Genomic DNA, 18,930 nt, shown 5'->3' on the forward strand with positions numbered 1-18,930 from the left:
GGTTGGGCTTGTGGTTAAGCAAGCCCCCCCCCCCAACCCCCTCCAGTCTCCCTGGGGTGCTCCATCCCTCTCGGGGGGGGGGGGCAACCTGGACCTGGGGTGATGGCGAACAACCAGCTGGAAGCAAGGATGCTCCCCGATATGGAAGGGGCTCCCCGCGGTTGGAGGAGGCAGGAGCAATCTCGGCTTGGCCGGGGGCAGCGGGGAGGCTGGGGGGGGGGGGGGGGGACACACACACGGACGGGGGACACAAGCCAGGCTGCTGGAAACCGGAGGCGAGTTGCTCGCCGTGATGGCTGCTAATGAGCGCCGTCACCCTGTATCCGTTTCAGCGCCTTTCACCCGCCCCGGTGCTGAGCCGCCGGTGAGGGCAGAGGGCTGGGGGGGTGGGGTGTGTGTGCAAAGTATCCTTCCCCCCCACCACCACCACCTTCCCCAGGGCTGCAAAGTGACCCCTCGGGGTGCGAAGTCAAGTTCCCTGGGGGTGCGAAGCATCTCTTTGGGGTGCAAAGCAGCCCCGGTGCTGAGCCGCCGGTGAGGGCAGAGGGCTGGGGAGGGGGGGGGTGTGCAAAGTATCCTTCCCCCCCCCACCACCACCTTCCCCAGGGCTGCAAAGTGACCCCTCGGGGTGCGAAGTCAAGTTCCCTGGGGGTGCGAAGCATCTCTTTGGGGTGCAAAGCAGCCGCGGACTGAGCCGCCGGTGAGGGCAGAGGTCTGGGGCGGGGGGGGGTGCAAAGTATCCTTCCCCCCCACCACCACCACCACCTTCCCCAGGGCTGCAAAGTGACCCCTCGGGGTGCGAAGTCAAGTCCCCTGGGGATGCGAAGTGACTCCTTGGGGTGCAAAGCAGCCGCAGACTGAGCTGCCGGTGAGGGCAGAGGGCTGGGGGGGGGTGGGGGTGCAAAGTATCCTTCCCCCCCACCACCACCACCTTCCCCAGGGTTGCAAAGTGACCCCTCGGGGTGCGAAGTCAAGTCCCCTGGGGATGCGAAGCGACTCCTTGGGGTGCAAAGCAGCCACAGACGGGGTTTTGGGGAGGGGACACACACACACACACACACTGGGCCGTTGCTGGCGGCTTCCTGCCCGCTGCCGCCTGCCTGCCTGCCGCCATGCCGTGCCCCACCCCAGAGGTGGCTGCGTTTCAGGGCCGGGCTGAAACAGTCCCCAGATATCCTTTAAGTTCCTTCCTGTGGAGGTGGGGGCAAATCCTAATCGGTTAATGTTTGCAGTGCCCTTCGAGATAACCGCGGCAGGGCAAGGCTGCAGCGGCTAATGGAGCCGGCCGGTCCCCCGGCAAGCACCCCGCTGCCCTTCATCCACCAGCAAGCAGGGAGCAAAACGTGTCCCCCCCCCAAAACCACGGGTGCCAACCCGTGATGCAGCAGGAGAGGGTTGAAGGGGGTTGGAGATCCACGCCGGCACCCTGCTAGCCGGGGAGGGCTCGCCGGCAAACTTGGCTTGGCAGCGGGGAGAAGCGAGCGGCTCTTATCTGATGGGGGGAACCGGGCTTGGGGGCGAGGGAGCCGGGAGCCCGGGCGCGGAGCTGCACCTGGCACTAGCCTGCCTCGATAAAAAGGTGATAGCAGAGATAACGCCGAGCAGCAATAACGGCCACTAAAGCTTTCAGCGCGATGGATAAAAATCGATATGCCAGGCACTTTGATTTATAGCCAAAAATAATAGGACTTTTATACCCGGTGATTGATTTATTTGATGTTAATCATTCCGCTTATCACCTGTATTAATAATCTCCAATGCCGGTGACGTCACCCCTGGGTGTTCGCTCTGGCGCCGATCGATTGGGCTCCGCGCTGGTTATCCGCCCGGGACGCCAAGGCAAACATGTACTTTGGGCGCTAATCTTCCACACTGTCATATGCAGATAGGCTTTATCAGCTGCATCTCCAGCAGCAGTTAATGGAGAAAATAATTGTTATCAAGTTGCTATGAATACGCCACAAATAGAGCCGTGACGGGAGCGGGGCTGAACCAGGTTGACGTGGGGCCCCAGCGGTGGGATGGGAGAGATGCGGGGGGTTTTTTTTTTTTTTTCAGGGGGGGAGTTGTTGGGAGGTGGGTGCCCACCCGGGGGTTGCGGCTCGGGAATCCCTGGGGAGGACGGTGGGGTGGGCTTGGATATTCTTACGGATCTGTGGGGCGCAGGGGACCCTGTGGGTGGGCGGGGGGTTGGACACAGGGATTTTTGAGGGGAGCGCCCCCCCCAGCTTGTACATCCTCGAGAGTGAAGCCCCTCCCGGCGTGCATCCCGGCCCTGGGGGTGTCGCCGGGCTCGGTGGTCCCGATCCCCGTGGGATGCTGCCTCTGAAACTCCCCACGCGTGACCTCCCGCCTGCCCTCTCCTGCCACAGAGTCCAGAGACGCCCCGGAGAGTCCAAAGGAGCTGGAGAAGTCGGATCCCGGAGAAAACCCGCAGGAGCCGGACGCCTGGAATGGCCCAGGTGAGTCCCCGGTGGCGAGCCAGTCATCCCACTCCGTCCCAGCTTCCCGGCAGGACCACAGGCTGGAGCAGCCCCCAGGCATTTCACCTCCCCTTGCAAAAAAACGAGCATGAGGAGGATTGGGAGCCCTGGGAGCCGGGCAGGCTGCAAATCTCCAGCTGGGAGAGGAGGTACAGAGATGATGGGTGCGGTCCCTTATGTCCTCACGCCGCTGTGGGGACCACAAAAAATGATGCGGGCACGGCGGGGATGCCGGCACCCCGTCTGGTATCGCACCCCCAGCTTTGGGGGGGGGTGGGGGGGGTGGTTTGGACCCCGTCCCGCGTTGGCGAGGGCACTTTGCAAACATCCTGGCAACCACAAGAGCGACGCTCGAGCGGTTTCGTGATGGTTATCAAAACCCCAAGGAGCGAATACAGCCGTCTATCTATCTCCCTCTCGGTATCTCCACGCCGGGGGCCGCCGGCACCCTGAGAGCCCGGCGAGGCCGGGCGTGCCGTGTGGGTACCCCACGCCCTATCACCCCACTATCTCCAAACCGACCCGCCGATGGGGTTACGGTCGGGGCTCCGCGGCGCAGATTGGGTTTGCGGTTGGGGACAGCACCCGGGGATGGGACCGGAGGGAGCTGAGACCCTCCCAAGGGTGGATGTGCCACATTTTGGGTGCCGTTCGTGCTGCCAGCCCTTCCTGGGGGTTTGGGGGGGTGGGGGGGACACACCTCCCAACCAGGCGATGTGGGTGGATCTGATTAGGGAGCAGCACACCATGGGGGGGGGGGGGGACCCCGCCGCAGGACGGCGATCGCCCTCGGGTGATGGATGCAACGGGGGGGTGGGAGGGTCCCAGCGTGTCCCCGAAGCCACCAGCCTCCCGCGTGGGGCCGGGCGTTGGCGAAGCCCTGGGAAACGGCGGCTGCCGGCGCACGTGCACCGCCGGCTGCCGAAATCCCCCCAGCCCGGCGGGGAGCCGCGGCCCCGCTCCCCCTTTCCCGCCCCATCCGAGGGGAAGCTCTGGCCGGTCCCGCTGATATCCCGGCCCTTCCTGCACGCCGGGCAGGAAGGAGCTGCGAGGCCACCCCCGGCTCCTCCTTATCTGCTCCCCGGCCCTTTGCCCCCAGCACCACCGGGCTCCGGCGCTGGCATGCCGGTGCAAGGCGGGAGGGGGCTGCGGTGCCAAACCCCTGCGTGTCCCCACACCCCGGGGTGGGGGGCCACAGCACCGCCATCACCCACGGGCTCCCCAAAAGGGACCACGAAGCCTCAGCTCAGGCCATGCCTCCCCTTACACCGCCCCCCCCCCCCCCTCCTTTCCCTCGCCGGAGCGGGTTATTTGCATTCTTTATGTAAAAGAGATTTTATTATCGCCTTCTCCCAGCCCATCTCTATTCTGGTAATTGGAGTGGTATTAATTTCTGTGTGGCTGGGAGTTGATGGCGGTCCGGCGATGCTGCAGCGATAGGGTGTTCCTTTCGCACCAACCGCCGTGATAGCCCGTCTATCAGGCGCTCTGCAGGCTCTGCACTTATCTGGGATGGAGCTGGCGAAAAGGGAAACTCTGAGCAGCCTGAATTTTCTTTTTTATCTGGCAGGATCCGCCGTATGTCAGCAATGGCAGCCGCGAAGAAGCGGCGTTGGCGGGGGGGGGGGGGCAAGCGGGCTGCTCCGGGCGTCTTTGTTCGTGCCCTGCAGGGTCTCACCTTCCCCTGGTCTTTTTTTTTTTTGGGGGGGGGACACACACACCACTGGGCTGACCCCCACCCCCTCCCCGCTACGGCTTTGCCTTTTGGGTCTCCAGAGCTGCTGCCCGCTGGACGCACGGCGGTGCCGGAGGTTTGGCAGCGTGGGGACGCGGCGTGCCGGGGCCTCACCGTGGGGCTCCTTGGCCCTGCATGCCAGCGAGGGAGAAGGATTATTTTCTTTTTATCTTTGAAATGACCTTGTTCGCTGGAGGGGGGCTGCCGCTCACCCGGCTGATATGCAAATCCCCGGGAGCTGGAGGCTCTGATCCTCGACTTGGGAGCCTTTGCAGATGTGCCACCCCTTCGGCCGGGGTGCTGGGACACCCCGACTCGGTTCTGCTTTCCGATGGGACCTGAGGATGAAGCGTTCCCACTCGTGCCAGCCGCTTCATCCTCTGGCGGGGCTGGAAAGGGGATGTCCATCCACCTCAAATTCCCCCAAACCACCTCAAATTCCCCCAAAGCAGCTCTCCGCCGTGCCCCAGGTTTCCATCTTTCCCGCTCGGTTTTGTTTCCTCTGGCATGGGGCCGGTAGTGGAGACTTTTGGGAGCACCCGCAGCCTTCGGGTCCCTTCCTGCCCCATCACTGCCCAGCCGACCTCATCGAGGCCAGCCAATTTTCCCAGAGGGCTAAGGCGAAAAGCTCCGACAAATATCACGAGCGTGGTGTTGAGGCAGGGGAACGGAGGAGAGCAGAGCCCTGCTGAGCGACAGGCTGCTCAACCGTGATACAAAACACTGGAGAATCCCCGCTGGGAGCTGCCGGGAGGCTGCAGCCCCTGGGAAGCCTGGACGGCGTTTATTTTTCTGCGAGGTGGGATGAAGCTTTTTGCTTTTGTCCCTGTGGGGACACTGACGGGACACCATTAGGGAAGGGATGGAGCAGAGCGGGCCGAACCCGGGGTGGTTTTTGCCCTGTGTCCCCCCACCCCCCGAAAGAGCAGCGGTCGCTCCCAGGAGGTTCCTCACCCCCTTTCCTACACCAGCTTTGCTGTTTGGGTCCCCCCCCAAGATTTCCATCCCGCTGAGCCCCCAACCCCCTGCTTCCAGCTCATCTGTTTGGCGTTTATTTAATTGCTCCCAGGCAGTAATGATGGCTCTGGGTTAATTATTACAGGTCCACCTCTCCTGGGACCGGCCGTGAACCCCAAATCCACCCTCCCCACCAGTCCTGCATGCGGGATATCAGGATGGGACAGAGCGACTTCTTATTTTTCTGATCCATCTAATTAAAACTGCAAACTTTTTTCTTTTTTTTTTTTTTTTTCCCCACCGCCTCCTCTTTCCCCTTTGCCTCCCGCTCGCCTTCAGTTGTGTTTATCTGCGCCGCGACTCCTGCCTGAATAATCTCCGGCTGCCCGGAGTTTGTCTGCAAACCTCAAGGTTTATTATCGGGGCGAGCAGGGCACGATGAGGAGGGACGGCTCGTCCGGAGGGACGGCCCCGCGCCGCATCTGCCCCATCTCCCCCCTCCCCTTCCCCTCCGCCCTGGTATGTGTGGGTGGGAAAAATTATTCCAGCTATTTCTTTTTATCGCTGGGAGCCGGGCTGAGCAGCAGATAGTTGTGTTTGTGTTAGATTGCTTGGGGATGGGGAGAAGTTGGGGTTCGGGGCAGTAGCCCCCTCCCCGAGTTGGGGAGTCCCCCAGGGGCCATGAAACCCACCTGGCCTGGCTTGTGTCTGGCAAAACCGGCACCGAAGGCGGCGGGATGTTTGGCATCAGGATGGGGGACGGTCCTAAGAGGAATGGTGGCACCTATCCTGGATTGGGGACGTTGAAGGGGACCCCTGTCCCTGCTGATTCAGCCCTCAGTTCAGCCTCTGGGGACACCGCAGAGTGAGGGGGATGCTCCGGATAATTTGGGGACACTGAGGGGGTGGAGGGATGCTCCAACTGGTTTGGGGCCATTGCTGACTGGAAGGATGCTCAGACCAGTTTGGGGACACTGCTGAGTGGAAGGTTGTTCAGGCTGGTTTGGGGACACTGCCAGCATGGTGGCGGGGGGACACCCAGGCCAGCCTTTCCCAACAGCCTGGCAGGGACCAGTTGCCCTGCCCGGCGCTGCGGCAGTGACCCCCCCCCGTGCTGTCCCCTCTCCTTTTCCGGAGGGGATATCTACCCTCTGCATCGGCTCCGGGGGCCCCTTCGCTCCCCTTCCTCCCCCTCTCCGGCTTCCTGTCCCCCCCCCAGTGCACCCCTACCCGCGGCCTGGCACCAGCCTGGGCAGAGCCGGGGGGCCCCAGCACCCCTACAAGTGGGGACAGAGCAGGGACAGGGGGTCCCTGGCACAGGGGTCCTGGCAACGCTGGGGGAGCCGGGAAGTTTTCCTCCTTCCCATCCTCCCTGAGCGCTTTCTGGTCTTATTCCCGGTGTTTATTCCCATCCCCGTCTCCATGGGGACAGCTCCCATTTATTTCCAGGGATGGGGACCCCCTGGGGGTGGGGACCCCTTTGGGGGCCACAGCCCAGCAAGGCGCAGCAACGCCCCAAATGCAAACGTCCCGGGGAGGCTTATCGGGACGCATCCTGCTGGGGCAGGGCACCCCGGCTTACGTGGGGTGTAAAGGGGAGGGCGATGCCCGCCCCGCTGCCAGCACCTGCCAGCTGTGCACCCCAGCTGGCGAGCGGGGTGCCCGGCCCTTTTTGGGGTGCAGTACCTCCTGGGTGCCATCGCCCCCTCCCCAGCACCCCCCACCCCAGGCTCCGGGAGGTGCCCGTTCTGCTTTCCGGGGTAGGTCACAGCTCCTCCATTCCCCGGGGGCAGGGTTCAGCTTGATAAAGGTTTGCTTTTGTACTCTGTCAAAAAAAAAAAAAAAAAAAGAAAAAATCAATAAATTGCAAGCGATGGGCGGGAGAGATAAAGGCAGAAACCTCCCCTCAGATCCCACCCCGCCGGGGCAGTGAGGTGCCCCCCCTGCATCCCAAAGCTGGGGAGGCAGAGCCAGCAGCAGCCCAGTTCTCCCACAACCATCCCCCCTTGGTCTGTGGCAGCTCGGCCGGAGCATCCCCAGGCTGAGCCCAAGGAGGCGCAGCCCAGCAAGGCTCGAATTTAAACCCTCCTCACTCCTTTGTCGTCCCCAAGGCTGCCCTGATTACTCGAGCACCCAGGACGGCAAAGCCGGGATAATCTCCTTAGCCCCTTTGGAGAGATTTCCCTTTGTGAGCGGAGGTGAAGAGTGGAGATGCTGCGTGTTCACAGCTTAAGACTCTTCCCAATCGGCTCCCTCCATCTTATCGGAGCGGTACCATCACATCATTTCACTAGTTGAGTTGTCAGGATTTATTCCTTCCGCCGCGCACTCGCCGCTTCTAAAAACAGCAGCGGGGGCGCGCGACGGGGCCGGGCCGGGGCTGCCGGGGGAGCCGGGGCTTCTCCAGCTCTGTTTTTCCCTGAGCAGGAGCAGGAGAGCCACGGGAGGTTGGGTACCGATGGATGGATGGATGGATGGATGGATGGATGGATGGATGGATGGATGGATGGATGGATGGATGGATGGATCCATCCTCCCTCCCTCTTGGCGGTTCCTGTGCCATGGGGACATCCCGCACATGCTGGGATGGGAGCAAGGACCACCAGTTCGTCCCCGTTCCCCCAGGCTCTGCATCACCAGGGCTGTTACGGGGGCTGTACCCGGTGTTGTGACCCACCCCACCCCCCCGGGGCTGGCAGCCCCCAGGGCTGGGCACAAAGCGCTGTATTAATAGGAGCAGCACTGCTCAGGATGCTGGGACGCGGTCCCGTGACACCCCGATATCAGTATTTATCCAGATAGTATCCAGGCAGCTGAAAACAGCACGGGGACCTCCAAGGCCGGATCCCCGCCGAGGGGCAGAGCTGGTTCAGTCGGATTTATTTAAACAGATTCCGGATGGGATGGGATGGGATGGGATGGGATGGGATGGGATGGGATGGGATGGGATGGGCTTGCCCGGGGGTCCCCAGGGAGCCGGGTGCCAGCCGTGCCTCCTCAACCATCGATCGCCCGACGCGTGGCCACCGTGTGATGACGGGATTAATCTTTGCTCTTCGGCCCAGCTCAGCCTGTTTCTTTGAAATCTCTCGATGGGGAGATAAGCCGAGGCGCAGCGCCGGGCGAGCAAGCGCTGTCAGCCCCGGGAGGAGGGGGGGCAGGGAGCACCCCCCAGCACCCCGTGTTTCAGCAGCGGGCTGCCGTGCCGAGCAGGTACACCCAGCTCGCCGGGAGCATTTTTTTCCCCTCCTTCCTTCCTTTCTGTCGCTTTTCTTTGCGACCCAAAGCAAACAGCCGGGTCCCTGCCCAATTTGGTTAATGATCTGGTGGATAAAACCCTCGTGCGATAACGGCGGGGCACCGCCTGGCCGGGGACCGATGGCCAGATGAGATACCCAGGGTGGTGTTCACCTGCCGGGGGGGATCCCGCAGGGAGGGGACCCGCACCCACGGACTTTGCTCCTCGCCGGGGAGGCAGTGGGGGGGGGTGGGGGGGGGTGTCACCCAAGGCACCCCACGCGCTGGCACCGGCTCTTCCCAGCCACCCCAAGTTGCGGGCAGGGGTGACGGGGCCGAATCCGGCGCCGTCGGAGCGTGGGTTGTCCCCACGTGGGGACATGGCTCGATCACGCTGGGCTTTGTTCCCAAAGCGCGGCCCGTGATGAACACGCAGCATCGCCCGGGCTGCCCCATCCTGGCTCAGCACCGGTTTCCCCGTGCCAAGGGGATGCTGCGGTGCTTAGTTTGAAAAATCGCCTTTTTCCTCCCTCTTTTTTTTTTTTTTTTTCCTGGCTGTATCAGTGTGGGTGCAGCCGGGTGCCGCAGGGGCTCTGGCAGCATCCCCAGCCGGGCACAGGGATGCTCATCCGCATGGAAAACCGCTCAGCACCGCTGGCCAGGGTTCCCCACCCCATTTTTTGGGTGACACTGGTGGATTGGGCCACAGGCCGGTGCCGTAGCCATCGGGTGCTGGCGGGGAGCGGGGCCGGCTCTGGCAACACTATTTTTGTCCCCCTGTCTGGAACGGTTTTCTCTTTATCAGCGCCTGCGTGTTTTCTCTGCTGGGGATTGATACACAGAAGATGAAGTGCTCTGACATGGGAAGTGTCAGGCGAACGCTCTTATCTCGGAGACATGGTCTCCTGACCCAAACGCCGCTGATTACCAGTGAGACGGGGCAAAAAAGGGGGGCACGGAGGAGGGGGAGGTGGCGGTTGGGTTCCATTCCCCAAAAGCAGCCAGGCTACACGGGGTGGCAGAACCAGTGGTTTGCTGTGCCCTCCCCAGAGCTGGAGGGGTGAGGACCGGTGTGGCCTGGGGATGCTGGGGCTGGGATGGTGGGGCCGGAGGGGGCCCGGCAGCACGTTGGGAGTCAGTCAGGAGCGGAGTGTCGGAAATGCAGAGCAACGCGTGAGGGTCCAACTGCCCCGCTCAGCCCCCCGAGGCCCCGCTGATGGCCGCATCCTGCCCAGCAGCTCTGCTCCCTGCCTGCTCCCCCCCCCCCGCCGGGGACCTTCACCGGAGGGATCAGCCAGGCGAGAGGTGCCGCTGCCCCTTCTCGGCCTCCGTTTGTGCCGGGGAATAAATCCCATCAGCTGCTCAAAGCCCCCAGCCCTCTGCCTTCCACCTCTCCTGAGACGGAGCTGGTGGGAGCACGGGCAAGGGGGTGCCAAGGATGCAGGGCGGGCAGAGCCAGCGCTGTGCTCACTCCCTAAATCACCTTGCCGGGGGTGAAATCCTGGCTAGAAACAGAGCCGGGATCCCCACGAGCACGGGGGACCACCCTGGTGACCCCAAAGACCTCGGGAACCTTCGACGCCTTCGCAGACCTTTTCTCCAGCCCACCTCCCCGCGGGTTACGCCGAGGGGCACCGGCTGCTCCCCTGGGGACGCGTTCGGAGCCGCATCCCCGGCAGCACAGGGCTTTCCTTGGCAGACGGAGGGGACCCACGGGTGACAGTGGGACCGGGGCAATCACGGGTGCCCTGCTCACCACCCAGCACTTCCAGTCACTCACCTTAACTCACCCCAGCGCCGAGAGGATCCAGGTGTCAGCCCGGCTAATAAACACATCAGATTTCAATCTCCGCAGCCATGGGATCGCTTTATCCTCCCCGTGCTCCCAGCTCTGAAAGCAATTTTGCCTTCAAATGAGCTCAGCCTCCTCCCCATCCGTGGCACCTGGGCACTGGCAGCCTCTGCAACGGTGCCCTTGAAGGATGGGGCTCCAGGCACGTGGTTTAGGGGGGGGCTCTTTTCCCTGGCGTAGTGGTGGGGGGACCCCACTTCTTCCCCCAAGCACCCTGGGGGTGCCAGGACCACAGATGGGTGCCGTGGGCACCCTGCCTTGCCAGTGGCCTGGTGTTTGGCTCGCTGTCCTCGGGGGCCATCTCGGTTTTTTTGGGGGTGCAACATCCAGCCCCTTCCCTCCACGCAACGGGGTGGGGGGGGTGGGGGTGCAGCCAGCGCACATCCATCTGCATATTGGTTACCTGCCATCTTATCTGCGCTCCAAAAGACAAAGGCACAGTTAAAACATTTTAGAGCAGCCTTCATAGCGTATTAACATGTTATCTAACCCATTAAACCAGAGGCTTATCAGATAATCAAAGCCATTAAGCCCTGAAGCTGCTGCGACTTTGGGTGCGGGGATGGGAAACGCTCCTTCCGCTCCGTCGCCGGGCCTGGACCACCCCGTGCCGTGCCCGGACCCCCCCCCGGCGAGCGGCAGGATCGCACCCACCCACCCACCCCACCACGGACACGTAACTTTGGGGTGCTCCACCAACAGCTCTCAGCTCCAAGTGGGTGCCCTCATCCCCTGGGGCTGCCGGGGGGGGGGGGGGGGTCCAGCCGGGGCGGGGGGCGCACGGTGCTGACTCTGTGCCTGTCTCCCCGCAGATGAGCTGGAGCTGGTTGTGCAGGAGGGGGAGAGGAGGGTGCGAACCCGCAGGAGCCTCCCCGAGGGCTTCTCCTGGGGACCCTTCCAAGGCAGCATCCACAGCGAGCCGGCATCGCCGGGGCACGGCGAGACGGTAAGGAGCGACGCTGCCAGGGACGGTGGCGGGGAGAGTCCCGAGGATACGAATTGTTTGGGGAGAGGAGTCGGTTTGGGAGGGATTTTCCCTCTCCTGGCGCCCCGACCCGTTGGGAATCACCCAGTTTGGGCGCCCAAGAGGTTCCCTTGCCCCCCGCCCTGAGATTGGAGCGTCGCCGGGGGACGAGATGCTGGCTGTCCCCTCCTGCACGTGGCTGCAGGCTGCTCGGTGGTGCGCGCGTCCTCGCAGAGGAGCTGAGGTCTGGGTTTCCCACCCGAAATTTGCTCCCAGGGGACGCTGGTTGTGCCCAGAAAGCGCCAGGGCCGGCGGCGAAGGGCCGGGCGAGGAGGGCTGGTGGGCGAGCACGGCGGGGAGTGTGTGCATGAGTGTGCACGCGTGTGCACGTGGGTGTGTTGTAGGTGCTGGATCCTCACGTCCCCGACACATCCTTTCCCCCCGCACCCCCCTCCCCGAGCCGCACACGGGCAGCTCCAGCCCAGGAGCTTCGAGGCCGGAGAATCTCAACCGGGCTCCATCCCCACCTCCTCCTCTCTTCCTCGATCTTTTTTTCTTTTCTTTTTTTTTTTTTTTTTTTAGCTCAGGCCCGTTTATCTTTGCCGAATTAAATCCTTGATTAACCCTTATCTGCCCAGTTTGGCTCCCTATCTCCCGGTTGGCGCCGTGTGTCCAGACACCCGGTACAGGATGATTGATTTCTTAAAGATATGCGCGGCTTTTTTCTGATACTTCATTTATTGTCTAAATATTTTTGCTCCCATTTCAGCAGCTCCCTTATCGAGCCCGGCTGATGATTCCCAGCCCTGCTCTCCTCTGCCACTCGCCTCCCTCCCTATCTCTGCCTGGGGAAGCGAGGAAGGAATCGCAGCCCCATCCCTGATACGGGCTGTCGCCCTTGGGTCCCTTCGTCTTTGTTGCTGGCAGCAGGGTGGAGGGGTGCAGGGGGGACTCCCCCAAATCTTGCCCGGCTCTGCTGTCTGTCTCCATGCGGGAGATTTATCCCATCCTGGGGTTTTAGCGGGAACTGGGAACACTGGGTGGCTTTAACACCTCTGTGGCGTGGAGCATCGCAAGTGCCCATCGCTGCACTGGTGGAGGAGAAGGAAGGAGAGGAGGAGGAGGAGGAGGAGGAGGAGGAGGAAGATGCCTGTCTGCTCCCCCCAGCTGGACCCACAGGGCTCCCCTAAAACCAGCCCTGCTTGGGCAGGTGTGCAAACCCACCGGCAGCGCCAGCCCGGGGGTGCTGAGGGGTGGTGGATCCCCAGGTGCCAGCTCACCCCTGGCTGTCCCCCCCGCCACTCCATCCCTGCCCCACGTCGTCCTGCTGAGACACCCGGCCCCGGGGCGATGCCCACGGTGGGACGGGGACAGGGACGGGGCGGGGGGGGGGGGACAGGGAGGGCACAGGGCCGTCCCGATAACGCCGTCCCGGCGGATGCGGAGCAGATAGGGTTTCCGATGGTTATCGGGCCGGTGCAGAGCGGAGACACTGACCTCTTTGTTCCAGGGAGAACAAGGAAGGGCTCGACGCAGGGGCTGGGGCCGCCGAGGGGAGCCGGGGCAGGTGCCCTTGGGGTGCTGGGAGCACCCCGGGGTGCTGTGGGCTGCCTCTCTGTCAGGGTTGGGGGGGGGGGTACCCACAGATCCCCTCGGAGACCCTCCTCTCCCTCCCGGCTGCGGCGTGGGACACGGAGGGGCCACGGCGGTCCCCGAGGGAGCTCAGCCCACGTGTCACCGGCAGCACCCTTCCTGGGGGGGGGGGGGTGGGGGGGGTGTCCCTGCGTGGGCACCCGTGGGGCGCGCACACGCGTGTGCGAGCGCGTGGGGTTTATCACGCTGCCGCCACTCGGCTCCCGGCGGTGATAAGGCCTCGACCGGCTGCGACTGTCAGGCTGGGTTGGAGGGTTTAGAAATATTGGGACGAATAATTAGATTTCATATCGTTACCGCGGCAGCCATCGGAGGATCAGGCAGATTAATTTCCAACCCCCCCCCCCCACCACCACCACCACCAGCCTCCCTTCCTGCTCATTAATATTCATTAGAGATGCGGGAAGGCAGAGCTGAGCGCGGACTGAGCACCGTAACCCCCCCCCCACCCTGACCTCAGCCTGTTTTTGGGAGCGGTGCTCACACACACCCACCCCCCCGCTGCTTCCCTCCCCTCGGCAGAGCCCACCCGTGACGCTGGTGCTGGGGGATGAGAGCTGCTGGCTGTCCCGGCTGCCCCTCGTGCCCGGAGAGCCCGACGCCAACGCCGTGATCTACAGGAAGGGTTGGTACCGATGCCCCGCATCCCCCCACCCACGGCGGGCGGGGTGGGGGGTGGAATTCAGGGGGGGGGCCAGGCACGGCCACCTCAGTGCTTGGGTGAAGGAAAGGGGTGCTGCTGCAGGGGAATGGGTCCCTCTCCCCTTATCCATCCCAGCCCCAAGCCTGCTGCCCACCCCAGCCAGCACCTGTGTCGTCATGTGTGTGTGTGTCCCCCCCCTTCCAAATCTGCTCCTCCGTGGGGGCTTATCCCCTGTCCCAGCCCTGCCTGGCTTGGCCGGGGGGCTATGAGGAGGGTCCCGGCACCACCAGTTGTGCCAGCAAGGCTTCCAGCACGCCGCTGGGGCCAGACTGGGCGCGAGCGCCGGCAGAGGTTGGTGGGCGCAAGGGTGGGTGCTAAGGGCGAGGTGGGGGGGGCTCTTGGCTGGCAGCGCAGGCGCAGGCAGACACTGCCATCTCCAGGCAGGTCCATGACCTTGAGGCAGCACCGAGCGCTGTCGGGGGGGGGGGGGGAGCTCAGGACCACGCAGCAGCAGGATGGGGACCCACGCTGACCTCTCCCTCTGTGTGTGTGTGTCCCCACGCTAAGATGAGGCCCTGTGGTGCCGGACGACGCGCGCGCTGCGGGAGGACGAGGCGGTGAGCGCCTTCGTGGTGGCGGAGCCGCCGGCCATCGCCAACCATCCGGCGGTGAAAGCGGAGCCCGGCGAGTCGCCGTACCCGGCCGCGCTGCACTCCGACATCCAGTTGTTGCCGCAGCAAGCCGGGATGGCCGCCATCCTGGCCACCGCCGTGGTCAACAGTGAGTCCCCGGGGGGGGGATGTCGAGGTCGGGGGGGGGACAGGGGACACGCACACGCGGTGCAGCCCACGGGGCCAGCACCATGCCGGGGAGTCCCCAGCGTGTCACCTAAGCGGTGTTCATCCCCTTCTTTGTCCCTTCCCCTCCGCAGAGGACGTCTTCCCGTGCAAGGATTGCGGGATCTGGTACCGGAGCGAGCGTAACCTGCAAGCCCACCTGATGTATTACTGTGCCAGCCGGCAAAGCGCCGGCTCGCCCGCCCTGGAGGAGAAGCCCAAGGAGACTTACCCCAACGAGCGCGTCTGCCCCTTCCCCCAGTGCAAGAAGAGCTGCCCCAGCGCCAGCTCCTTGGAGATCCACATGCGGAGCCACAGCGGTACGGCGCGGCGCGGGTGCTGCAGCCTGGGGACACCGAGCCACGTGGCGAGGACCCCCCCCCACCACCACCCCCAGGAACCGGCTGGGCGGAGGGGAAGGGAGGCTGCGGGGGGGCTGCGGCGCCGGTTAGGAGAGGTTCTCCACCAGCTGGGTGACTGGTTCGGGGGAGCTCACTTGTAGGTCTTCCCGCATCTATGGAGGGGGCACCCTGCTTCCCGCAGCCGGTACCCACCTGGCAGCACGGCCCCGCGGGGTGTCCCGGCGGTCCCCGTCCCCCCCCGTTTCCCGTAGCACTGAGGTGACCGTCTGTCCGTCCACCCTGCAGGAGAGCGGCCGTTCGTCTGCCTGATCTGCCTGTCCGCCTTCACCACGAAAGCCAACTGCGAGCGTCACCTGAAGGTGCACACGGACACCCTGAACGGTGAGCGAGCGCCCGCCCGGCGTCCCCGCGGGGACAACCCTGTCCCCTCCAGCACAGCCTGGGGACGGGGACCCCCTCCCCGCCGGCTGCCGTCCTGCCCGCTCAGCCCCCTGCCGCGTTCTCCCGCAGGCGTCTGCCACAGCTGTGGCTTCATCTCCATGACGAGGGACATCCTCTACAGCCACCTTGTCACCAACCACATGATCTGCCAGCCGGGCTCCAAGGGAGAGGTGTACTCGCCGGGGCCGGCCCTGCCCGCCGCCAAACCCCTCGCCCCCGGTGGGTACCACGGGTCGCAGCCCGGGGTTGGGGGGGGGACACACACACGTGCCAGCGCCCCTCGCAGAGCCTGGCATCGCCGCGGAGGGCTGCGGTCCCGAACGGCTCCGGCCGCAGGGAGGGAGGTGGGGGGGGGGGGTACGAGCATCCCCACGCCGGGGGGTGGGTGGGGGGACACGGCGGGTTGACGCCGGTGCTTCTCTCGCCTCGGCAGGGCTGAGCCAGCCGAACAACGCGTCCCTGCGGAAGTGCAGCCTGCCGCCGTTCCTGCCCGAGGGGCTGCCGGCGCTGCCGCAGCACGTGGTGCTGCACGGCCCCCTGCCCGCCCCGACGTCCGGCCCCGACGCCGTGCCCCCCCCGGCACAGCCCGCCTCGCCCACCGACGCCAGGGCCGGCAAGCTCTCGCCGCCAGCCCAGCCGCAGAACGGGGAAGGGTCATCATCCTCCTCTTCCTCCTCCTCCTCCTCCTCCTCCTCCTCCTCCTCCTCCTCCTCCTCCAGCGAGACCATCCGCATTAAGGAGGAGCCCGCCGGCAGCCCGGCGAGCGAGGCGGAAGCACCAAAAAGCAGCAGCCTCGGCGAGGGGGGCGGCAGCCCCGACGCCTGCTCCCGGACCTCATCCCCCCGCAGCCTGCCCTCGGCCAAGGTGAAATCGGAGCTCGCCAGCCCCACGCCGGGCTCCAGCCCGGTGCCCAGCGAGCCGGGGGCAGGGGCGGCCGGTGGCACCGTCTTCCTACCCCAGTACGTGTTCGGCCACGAAGCCGCGGTGGTGCCGCAGGCGTCGGAGATCCTGGCGAAGATGTCGGAGCTGGTGCACAGCCGGCTGAAGCAGGGCCACGGCGGCGCGGTGCCGCCGGCCGTCTACGCCGGCACGCCGGTGCCCAAGGGTGCCACGTGCTTCGAGTGCGAGATCACCTTCAACAACATCAACAACTACTACGTGCACAAGCGCCTGTACTGCTCCAGCCGGCACCTCGCCGAGGACAGCCCCCCCGGGGCGCGCAAGCTCAAAGCCCCCCCCGGGGCACCCAAGGGTCCCCCCGCTCAGGGGACGCTGCTGTCCCCCCCGGCGGGCGACAAGCAGGGGACGCCGGCGGGGGACGGGGACGCCGGCCGGGATGCCACGCCGCCGGCCGCTGCGCCGGAGGTGAAGGTAGAAGAGGGGGGTGGCAAAGCGGGGTCCCCCGAGGCGGAGGGGGGGTCGGGGCGGTGCAGCGAGGACAGCCAGAGCCCCGGCAGCTCGGCGGGGGACGAGGGGGACGAGGACCCCAGCAAGACGCTGTGCGAGGCGTGCAACATCCGCTTCAGCCGCCACGAGACCTACGTGGTGCACAAGCGGTTTTACTGCGCCTCCCGCCACGACCCCCCCCTCCGCCGCCCCGCCGCCCCCAAAGTCCCTTTCCTGCCCCAGCCCCTCCGCACCCGCAAACGCCGCAAGCTCTACGAGATCCACGGGGCCGCCCGCCGCCCCGCCGAACCCCCGCCGGCCCCCGACCCATCGCCGGCCCCCGACCCACTGGGGGCTGCCCCCTCGCCCCGCTCCAGCCCGGATGCCGACGGTCCCATCGACCTGAGCAAGAAGCCGCGGCGGCACGGCGAACCGGCGCCGGCACCGCTCCTGCCCTTGGCCGACTACCACGAATGCACCGCTTGCCGCCTCAGCTTCAACAGCCTCGACAGCTACCTGGCTCACAAGAAGTACCAGTGCCCGGCCACCCCGCTGCAGCCCCGCACCCTCGAGCACCTCCAGAAGATGAAGGGGGCCATGGCCACCCCCCTGAAAGGGCGGCGCAGCCCCGGCAGCCCCGGCGAGGGGGACCCCGAAGGCGTGCGGGTGAAGGCGGCTCCGGCGGGGAGCCCCGGCGTCCCCTACCCCGGGGCGGACTCGCTGCAGCAGCGGCACCCCAAGGGTCCCCTGCCCCCCTTGGGGGTGAAGGGACCCCTCTCTGCCTGTCCCTACTGTCCCCTCAACGGGGCCATCAAGGGCGACCTCCTCGAGCACTTCCGTAACGCCCACGGGCTCTTCGTGGCCAAACCGGCGGCCGCCGGGCAGGGGCTCCCCGACACCCCGGTGCCCGGTGCCGGCAGGACGCCCGAGCCCCCCCTGCCCGCGGCGTCACCCCCCCGCCCGCCCGCCCCCCGCCTCCGCCGGGACAGCTTCAACGGCAAGGAGGGTCGGGATGGCAGCCCCCGGCCCCCCGCCTCACCTCGACCCCCCGCTTCGCCCGGAGCCCCCGAGGGACTGCGGGAAGCCACCCGCAAGCCCCCCACGCCCCCCGCCTACACGGACAGGGGGGTGCAGACCCCCCCGGCCAAGGCTGTTCCCGGCCCGGTGCCCAACGGCAACCACAGGTACTGTCGCCTCTGCAACATCAAGTTCAGCAGCCTCTCCACCTTCATCGCCCACAAGAAGTATTACTGCTCCTCCCACGCCGCCGAGCACGTCAAGTAAAGTGTGTGTGTGTGTCCCCCCCCCACTGCCCCCCCACCGCCACTTGGGGGGGGCTGCAAGGGCCGGGGGACTGAGAACCGATGCCTGGCACCCCACCCTTTCGGGGATTGGGGTGACGGGGGACCCCCGGGAGGCTCCGCCAGGGTGGCTTCAGCATCTGGAGGTCCCTCCAGTATCCCCAAACTTTGCCCTGGGTTGAGGTTGGGGGGGGACAGGGGGGGTGGGGGGGTTGTCCCACATATCCCGGGCTGAGAACCCTGCGGGGGTGGGGGGGAAGCGTGGTGCAGGTAGGGGGGGGGCCGGCCCCCCCCCCTCCCCCCCCCAGGCGTGTAGTGCCCCTACCTCTGCCCCTGCTGCAGGGAAACTGAGGCAGGGGGAAGGCACCCTGGCTGAGGGGGACAACAACAGGACTCTGCCCCTAGGTAGACACTATGGGGGGGGGGGGGGGGGTGCAGCGTGGCTGGGCTAGGCCCCCCCCGGCACCTTTGGAACCGTGTGGGTGCCCCCCCCCCCCCCAAACCAGCCCCTCTAAGGAGACAGCACTAAAGGCGAGGTTGAAGCTACCCTGGGAACCGTGTGTATAAGTATGTACAGAAATAAATATGTCTAATAAAGCCAGGCTGCCACCTACGTGCGGGTGGGGGACGCTGCAGGGGCTGGCACAGCCACTGTCACCCCGGGGGGGGGGTCAGGGACATCAGGCTGGGGATGGGGACATCGGGTGTGTGTGGCCGCGGGGACAGCCTGCAATAGCAGGGGGGGGGCAGAGCACCGCCGCCCCCTCTGTAGCACCCGCCTCACCCCAGGTGTTACCCATCTGTGCCCCAGCCCAGGCTGCAGGGTCGTTAATTAGCTGGTTAATGAAGCCCCCACAGCCCCAGGTGGGTTGTGCCCAGTTCCAGTCTCGGCCAGGCTGGTTGTTCCCTCGCTGGAGCCCCAAGACCCCCGCAGGGGGGTCCCCCAGGTGAGTGGGGGTTCAGGTCCCGTGTCCCCTGCGCTGTAGCACGGGGAGGGGGGGATGCCCCAAGCACCCCCGGAGCATTTCCCACCCTGCACCTCACCCCCAGTGCTTCCCAGTACAGCGCAGGTGGGCTCGG

The 18,930-nt window shown here is 65.5% G+C and overlaps 1 protein-coding gene across 2 annotated transcripts in view; it reads left to right on the forward strand.

The window, feature by feature from the left end:
• Window positions 1-18,447, forward strand: part of ZFPM1 (zinc finger protein, FOG family member 1) — a 34,661-nt gene extending 16,214 nt beyond the window's left edge. For both annotated transcript variants that reach the window (XM_042797601.1, XM_042797602.1), the window contains exons 3-10: window positions 2,373-2,462; window positions 11,077-11,210; window positions 13,404-13,506; window positions 14,092-14,304; window positions 14,456-14,680; window positions 15,008-15,103; window positions 15,233-15,382; window positions 15,597-18,447. In XM_042797601.1, the coding sequence (XP_042653535.1) occupies window positions 2,373-2,462; window positions 11,077-11,210; window positions 13,404-13,506; window positions 14,092-14,304; window positions 14,456-14,680; window positions 15,008-15,103; window positions 15,233-15,382; window positions 15,597-17,833 (3,248 nt within the window). In that variant the 3' untranslated portion in view covers window positions 17,834-18,447. The remainder of the gene's footprint in view (window positions 1-2,372; window positions 2,463-11,076; window positions 11,211-13,403; window positions 13,507-14,091; window positions 14,305-14,455; window positions 14,681-15,007; window positions 15,104-15,232; window positions 15,383-15,596) is intronic.
• Window positions 18,448-18,930: the final 483 nt, after the last annotated feature.

This window comes from Tyto alba, unplaced genomic scaffold, assembly GCF_018691265.1.
Source record: "Tyto alba isolate M040663 unplaced genomic scaffold, T.alba_DEE_v4.0 Super-Scaffold_26, whole genome shotgun sequence".
Classification (NCBI taxonomy): domain Eukaryota; kingdom Metazoa; phylum Chordata; class Aves; order Strigiformes; family Tytonidae; genus Tyto; species Tyto alba.